This window comes from Bison bison, unplaced genomic scaffold (assembly GCF_000754665.1).
Source record: "Bison bison bison isolate TAMUID 2011002044 unplaced genomic scaffold, Bison_UMD1.0 scf7180017864090, whole genome shotgun sequence".
Lineage (NCBI taxonomy): Eukaryota > Metazoa > Chordata > Mammalia > Artiodactyla > Bovidae > Bison > Bison bison.
The window spans coordinates 51612-60136 of record NW_011494662.1 but is presented as its reverse complement, the minus strand read 5'-3'; the positions used below and the strand labels follow the sequence as shown (position 1 = coordinate 60136).

The following is an 8525-nucleotide window of genomic DNA, read 5'->3' as shown; positions in this document are numbered from 1 at the left end:
TTTTTTTTAATTTATTTATTTTAATTAGAGGCTGATTACTTTACAACCTGTAACTCTTGGAGTACATAAAAGTCTTTAGAAAAGCTCACCTCCTGATAATTCTCACACATTTCCAAGTATCTTTTTCTCTGCAAAAATAAAAATTGCTTTTAAAGGTCCTGACATAGTTTTTCTCTTTTATTTAATGAGTCATTGTTAGTTTCTCAAACTGATAGGCTGCTTTGTCAATTTATTCTTCATAGTACTCACCCCAAGAGAAGCTGTTTCTCAGCCTGCTTTGAAAAAAAAGATTGTAATGATAATTTTGTAGGGCAAATAGTCAACCCTGCAACTGAGAGTAGTTTGGTAGATTATAAAGACATAATATGTTGGTTTTTATGTTCAGTTCAGTTCAGTCACTCAGTCGTGTCCGACTCTTCGCAACCCCATGAATTGCACCACGCCAGGCCTCCCTGTCCATCACCAACTCCCGGAGTTCACCCAAACTCATGTCCATCAAGTTGGCGATGCCATCCAGCCATCTCATCCTCTGTCGTCCCCTTCTCCTCCTGCCCCCAATCCCTCCCAGCATCAGTCTTTTCCAATGAGTCAACTCTTCGCATGAGGTGGCCAGAGTATTAGAGTTTCAGCTTTAGCATCAGTCTTTCCAAAGAACACCAAGGGTTGATCTCCTTCAGAATGGACTGGTTGGATCTCCTTGCAGTCCAAGGGACTCTCAAGAGTCTTCTCCAACACCACAGTTCAAAAGCATCAATTCTTCGGTGCTCAGCTTTCTTCACAGTCCAACTCTCACATCCATACATGACCACTGGAAAAACCATAGCCTTGACTAGATGGACCTTTGTTGGCAAAGTAACATCTCTGCTTTTCAATATGCTATCTAGGTTGGTCATAACTTTTCTTCCAAGGAGTAAGCGTCTTTTAATTTCATGACTGCAATCACCGCCTGTGATTTTGGAGCCCAAAAAAATAAAGTCTGCCACTGTTTCCACTGTTCCCCCATCCATTTGCCATGAAGTGATGGGACCAGATGCCATGATCTTAGTTTTCTGCATGTTGAACTTTAAGCCAACTTTTTCACTCCCCTTTTTCACTTTCATCAAGAGGCTTTTTAGTTCCTCTTCACTTTCTGCCATAAGGGTGGTGTCATCTGCATATCTGAGGTTATTGATATTTCTCCTGGCAATCTTGATTCCAGCTTGTGCTTCTTCCAGCCCAGCGTTTCTCTGTTTAAAATCTTGACTCTCTCGTGCTTCCTGATAAAATCAGGTTATCTTGGAATAATCGGATACAATTTCACATAAAGTTATTGATAGTCTTACTCTCCTGAGTCAACTTTAACATCTTACAGAAAGGGAAATTTGCCAGGCTCCTCTGTCAATGGAATTCTTCAGGCAAGAATAGTGGAGTGAGTAGCCGTTCCCTTCTCCCAGGGATCTTCCTGACCCAGGAATCGAACTGGGGTCTCCTGAATTGCAGGCAGTTCTTTACCAGCTGATCTACCAGGGAAACTCTTAAAATTATAAAGTAAAGCTTAACAATATTTATATAGTATTACAAGCTGACATAACTAAAATTTAAACATATATTTTTTAAAATCAGGACTTAATGAAGATTTTTTTTTGTTTTGCTGTGAAGGAGGAAGATGTAAATATAAATGATCTAAAACTGGAAATCCTTTGCAAAGCTCTTCAGAGAGATAAGTAAGTTCCCATAGTGTGAATCTAAGACATGATTTTGGGATAGGACTCTTTAGGAAGATTATGAGATCATGCATCAATTCATTTTATAACCTAATTGTATTGTAATATGTATTATGAAAATATTAATAGTTTCATTAGCAATCCTAATTTTTTTTATTCAGTAATTAAGGAATTGCTTAAGGATTTAGGACCACTGGAGTAATGATTCTCTACTTTTGATTTTAAATTTTGCATTGTCAATTTGCACAGAAATATATATGTTCCTTATTTTCTCAGAAGTTGGGCTAGTTCTTCATAGGAAGACTTGAGGCTACTTTTTTTTTTTAATAAGAGATTAGTACAGGTTGAGAATCATTATTGTCTCCTAAGTTACTGAGATCTCTTTTTAACTGTAATCTCCTTGCAGAGAAGGATTTCTGTCCACTGGAATGGTGGTGGTAAGATTCATTGGCAAAGAGAGACTGAGAATATCAGTTGTAGAGATGGATTTTTCCCAGGGAAAGAATTTCTTAAAAAATTTTGGCCACACTGCATAGGATACAGCATGTTAGTTCCCCAAGCAGGACTTGAACCCACGCTCCCTGCAGTGAAAGTGCAGAATTTTAACTATTGGACCGCCAGGGGAAGTCCATACTTTTTAAAAAAAAAAAAATTGGGGGCCAGAAAATAGTTTTAAAGAGAGCATGACTTGAGTGCTAAAGGCCTTCTCTACTCAATTTTCCTTAATGTGGCTTTGAGAAGTTGCAGTGGAACTATTTTTACTAAAGCATTTCTTCCGGTGATCACTCATAGATAGTTTAAATTGTTGTCAGATATGGTCTTGGAGGTCATTCTCTGAAGCATCTAGCTCTGCCTGTTGGGTTCTCCTTCCCAGTTGTAAGAAGCATACTATGTCATTTGACTGGAATTCCTTGTCTTGGCTTCAAAGTATGAGGGATGTGGCCACTGATTACTACAGAGCATGGTTCTGTGGGTTTGTATTTCAGTAGCAGATAATCTCAACCAGATAAAGAAAATTTGGTTACATCAGACACTGGTTGCCATTTTATGAAAAACAGAATGTATTATAATATATTTAAACTACGTTTAAACTATTGCCTGTGCTCTGAAAGGTCATACTTTGGGGTCATTACTAGGTTTGTTACTTACTTACAAAATTTTCTTGGGAAAAATACCTTACTACTTGGTTTGAACATTAAATGCATACTACCTGGCTGTAGCATCTTATATCTAATATAGAGACTCTGGGTATATCTAGAGACTCTGGGTATATCTGATTTGAAGCTCCTTTATTTAAGCAATTTTCAATAGTGTCACAAAATTCAAGATTCTTTACCCCCTGTTGTTGCTGCTGTTGTTTAGTCACTAAGTTGTGTCTGACTCTTTTGCAACCCCATGAACTGTAGCTCACCAAGCTCCTCTGTCCATGGGATTTCCCAGGCAAGAATACTAGAGTGGGTAGCCATCTCCTTCTCCACAGCATCTTATCAACCCAGGGACTGAACCAAAGTATCCTGCACTAGAGGCAGATTCTTTACCTCTAAGCCACCAGGGAAGCCCACTACAAATACCAAAACAAATCCACAACAGAAAACAAGTCATTTATTTCAGATTATGGCCATGGTTTCATTTTCTCCTCACAGTGGTTTTGTTTTTTAGCTGGTCCAGTTCGGATGGTAAAGATGATCCAATTGAAGTATCTAAAGACAGTATATTTGTGAAAATCTTACAGAAACTTTTAAAAGATGGTAAGTGATTGGTTAATATTGGAAATTACAGTGTCACTCCTTGGTTTGAACTCTTAGAATATGGAGATTTGCCTAGGTATCAAATACCAGAAGGTTAAAATTAAATGGTATTGTACTTAGATTTGTTTAAAATAAAGAGAGGGAGCTGTGTCATGGCGGAGTTGCCATCTGCTTGGCCAGTTAACTCTTGTGAAGGTTGAAAATCTGAAATGCAATTTTTGTGGTGTGTCCTATACTAAACTGGCCATACCATGCTTGAGAACAAACCACAAAGTATTCTACCAGTTCATTTTGGATATTAAAATTAGTTTTAAGGACAAAATAAAAGGAAACAAGGGAGTATGTTTTGTGTATGTTTTGTTCCTGAGACAGAGAACAAACTTCTATTTCCTGATCAAGATCCAAGTAAGTAAAGAGGCTTTTATAGTTAAATGTTTGTTATGAAGGGAGATGAGGTAGAGGACACTTAACTTTTACTTCCTTTCATATAACTAATATATGGAGAATGTTAGACTAGAGATGAGAGATTTTGTGCATTTTATACACGAAGGTGTAATCACTCACACTCACCTAGAGTTGGACATCCTGGAATGTGAAGTCAGGTGGGCCTTAGGAAGCATCACTACAAACAAAGCTAGTGGAGGTGATGGAATTCCAGTTGAGCTATTTCATATCCTAAAAGATGATGCTGTGAAAGTGCTGCACTCAATATGTCAGCAAATTTGGCAAACTCAGCAGTGGACATAAGACTAGAAAAGGTCAGTTTTCATTCCAATCCCAAAGAAAGATAATGCCAAAGATTGTTCACACTACTGCACAGTTGCACTCATCTCACACGCTAGTAAAGTAATGCTCAAAATTCTCCAAGCTAGGCTTCAGCAATAACCAGACCACCTGACCTGCCTCTTGAGAAACCTGTATACAGGTGAGGAAGCAACAGTTAGAACTGGACATGGAACAACAGACTGATTCCAAATAGGAAAAGGAGTACATCAAGGCTGTGTATTGTCACCCCATTTATTTAACTTCTATGCAGAGTACATCATGAGAAATGCTGGGCTGGAAGAAGCACAAGCTGGAATCAAGATGGTTGGGAGAAATATCAATAACCTCAGATACGCAGATGACACCACCCTTATGGCAGAAAGTGAAGAAGAACTAAGAGCCTCTTGATGAAAGTGAAAGAGGGGAGTGAAAAAGTTGGCTTAAAGCTCAACATTCAGAAAACTAAGTGATGGCATCCGGTCCCATCACTTCATAGCAGATAGATGGGGAAACAGTGGAAACAGTGTCAGACTTTATTTTTGGGGGGCTCCAAAATCACTGCAGATGGTGATTGCAGCCATGAAATTAAAAGACGCTTGCGCCTTGGAAGGAAAATTATGACCAACCTTACAGTATATTAAAAAGTAGAGACATTACTTTGTCAAGAAAGGTCTGTCTAGTCAAGGCTATGGTTTTTCCAGTAGTCATGTATGGATGTGAGAGTTGGACTGTAAAGAAAGCTGAATACAGAAGAATTGATGCTTTTGAACTGTGGTGTTGGAGAAGACTCTTGAGAGTCCCTTGGACTGCAAGGAGATCCGACCAGTCCATCCTAAAGGAGATCAGTCCTGGGTGTTCATTGGAGGGACTTATGCTGAAGCTGAAACTCCAATACTTTGGCCACCTGATGCTTAGAGCTGACTCATTTGAAAAGACCCTGATGCTGGGAAAGATTGAGGGCAGGAGGAGAAGGGGACGACAGAGGATGAGATGGTTAAATGGCATCACTGACTCAATGGACATGGGTTTGGGTGGACTCCAGGAGTTGGTGATGGACAGGGAGGCCTGGCGTGCTGCAGTTCATGGGGTCGCAAAGAGTCGGACACGACCGAGTGACTGAACTGAACTGAATACACGAAGACAAGTATAACTCATTTATTATAGAATTATTAAATCAAAAAGATGATGTTAAATCCAGGCAATGTGCAAAATAGGCTAACCTGTGTTTACCAGTCTTTTAAGATACAAGGACACTCTGTTTAAAACCACCTGGAATAAAGTACACAATGACAGAAACTGTTGTAAACTCAGCAGCCCTTCTAGATGGATATGAATTTTATTCACGATGCTGACATTTGCATACATGTTATGCAAATGTTCCATACTTACGTCTGCAGGACACATTATTTGATCTGTATAAGACATGCCCAGCCCAGTGCCTGGTAGATAGTAGTCACTCATTAAACTTTTTTTCTTTAATAGGCTAGAATTATTTTACAGATTCACATTCATAGTTCTTCTGTAGTAGATTGCACTCTGTGGTCCTCTGCTTGAGACTCCCTGGTTTAACTGAAATGACGAGGGCCTCAGAGGAGAACCATGGAGCTCACCACACCAGCCAACATGTGAGTGAGGTGAAAGAGCAGCGACCTCTTGGTGCTTACATGCCACAAGTTTCACTCTGGATAGAACTGTTGACCTCAGTACTGACCTGGAGGTTTGTTTATGAAAAATAGACTGTTGACTACCCCACATTGACAGTAGGTTTAATGAACACTTTTATTTTCAAAGATGAATAAAGAACACAAAGGCAGTTAAGCCATTTCATTGTCAAAAAATAAAAATTTTAAATTAAATAATGGAGATAACAAAAGAAAATATCTTTTGCTTAAAAATACTTGAAATTCAGACAGTTAAAATATATCTCCTAGGCTTTCTCTTTTCTATATTTGGAATTGAAGAAATAACTGGATATGGTTGATTTCTTTGTGCTGTTGAAGAGATTCATTTGGGTCCAAATCTGATGTTTTCCATGAAGTTAGTTCTTGTAAAGGTGCCGCTGAACTGAATTGTGGCTAATTAAGTATATGATACTATTTAAAGTTCACCTGGCAGTTTTTGCTATCTTTAGATTATATATTGTAGATGGAAAACAAATAGAAACCTATAATTTTACAAAAAGGATTATTAAGTTTTGACCGAAGGACAAAAACAAGTGGAAGCTATTATATTTATTATATAATGATATAATATAAGTAATATATATTTATAATGTTATATATATATATAAAACAATACCAAGCCGAAGGCATTTATCTTTGGAATCTTTTTAATAATATGACTTCCATATTATTTACATTTACAAGAGTAAATGTTTTTAAAGGGCAGATTCTGGAGGTAAATATAGATAGCTTCCATTGTATTTTGTAGACTTGGGCAACCTAACAATTACTTCAGCTTATGGGATAAATTTAGCCTGTAGATATATTTAAGTTACCCACCTGGAGCTTTTCAGTTTTTATGTTTTGTTTTTAATATTTATATGCTTCCTTAATATGCTTTTCAGTTTTAAAGTATATTATAATGAGTGAAGTCACTCAGTCATGTCTGACTCTTTACCACCCCATGGACCCTGCCAGGCTGCTCCATCCATGGGATTTTCCAGGCAAGAGTACTGGAGTAGGTTGCCATAGAGGAGAAAAAAAATGTGTGTCATTGCATGGAATTTAACATTTTTCCTAATTAGTCTCTGGCATTTAATATTGAGAAGAGCTCTTATAAAAGTCTTATTTTCTATGAGAGAACAGAAAGAGAAATTAAGGAAACAATTCCATTCATCATTGCAACGAAAAGAATAAAACACTTAAGAATAAATCTACTTAAACAAAAGACCTATATATAGAAAACTATAAAACACTGATGAAAGAAATCAAAGATGATACAAATAGATGGAGAAATATACCATTTCATGGATTAGAAGAATCAATATAGTAAAAATGAGTATACTACCCAAAGCAATCTATACATTCAATGCAATCCCTATCAAGCTACCAACAGTATTTTTCAGAGAACTGGAACAAATAATTTCACAATTTGTATAGAAATACAAAAAAACCTTGAATAGCCAAAGCAATCTTGAGAAAGAGGAGTGGAACTGGAGGAATCAACCTGCCTGACTGCAGGCTATACTACAAAGCCACAGTCATCAAGACAGTATGGTACTGACACAAAGACAGAAAAATAGATCAATGGAACAAAATAGAAAGCCCAGAGATAAAACCATGCACCTCTGGACACTTTATCTTTGACAAAGGAGGCCAGAATATACAATGGAGAAAAGACAATCTCTTTAACAAGTGGTGCTGGGAAAACTGATCAACCACTTGTAAAAGAATGAAACTAGAACACTTTCTAACACCATACACAACAATAAACTCAAAATGGATTAAAGATCTAAATGTAAGACCAGAAACTATAAAACTCCTAGAGGAGAACATAGGCAAAACACACTCTGACATAAATCACAGCAGGATCCTCTATGTTCCACCTCCCAGAGGAATGGAAATAAAAGCAAAAATAAACAAATGGGACCTAATTAAAATTAAAAGCTCCTGCACAATGAAGAAAACTATAAGCAAGGTGAAAAGACAGCCTTCAAAATGGGAGAAAATAGTAGCAAATGAAGCAACTGACTAAGAATTAATCTCAAAAATATACAAGCAACTCCTGCAGCTCAATACCAGAAAAATAAATGACCCAATCAAAAAATGGGCCAAAGAACTACACAGACATTTCTCCAAAGACATGTTTAACAAACACATGAAAAGATGCTCAACATCACTCATTATTAGAGAAATGCAAATCAAAACCACAATGAGGTACCATTTCACGCCAGTCAGAATGGCTGCTATCCAAAAGTCTGCAAGCAATAAATGCTGGAAAGGGTGTGGAGAAAAGGGAACCCTCTTACACTGTTGGTGGGAATGCAAACTAGTACAGCCACTATGGAGAACAGTGTGGAAATTCCTTAAAAAACTGGAAATAGAGCTGCCATACAGCCCAGCAATCCCACTGCTGGGCATACACACCGAGGAAACCAGAATTGAAAGAGACATGTGTACCCCAATGTTCATTGCAGCACTGTTTATAATAGCCAGGACATGGAAGCAACCTAGATGTTCATCAGCAGACAAATGGATAAGAAAGCTGTGGTACATATACACAATGGAGTATTACTCAGCCATTAAAAAGAATACATTTGAATCAGTTCAAATGAGGTGGATGAAACTGGAGCCGATTATACAGAGTG

General features: G+C 37.6%; 1 protein-coding gene across 1 annotated transcript in view; it reads left to right on the top strand.

The window, feature by feature from the left end:
- The window catches only part of NUP133 (nucleoporin 133kDa), a 55941-nt gene that overhangs the window by 44438 nt on the left and 2978 nt on the right, over positions 1-8525 (top strand). Inside the window, exons 24-25 of the mRNA XM_010838106.1 lie at positions 1639-1703; positions 3363-3451. Of these exons, the coding sequence (XP_010836408.1) occupies positions 1639-1703; positions 3363-3451 (154 nt within the window). The remainder of the gene's footprint in view (positions 1-1638; positions 1704-3362; positions 3452-8525) is intronic.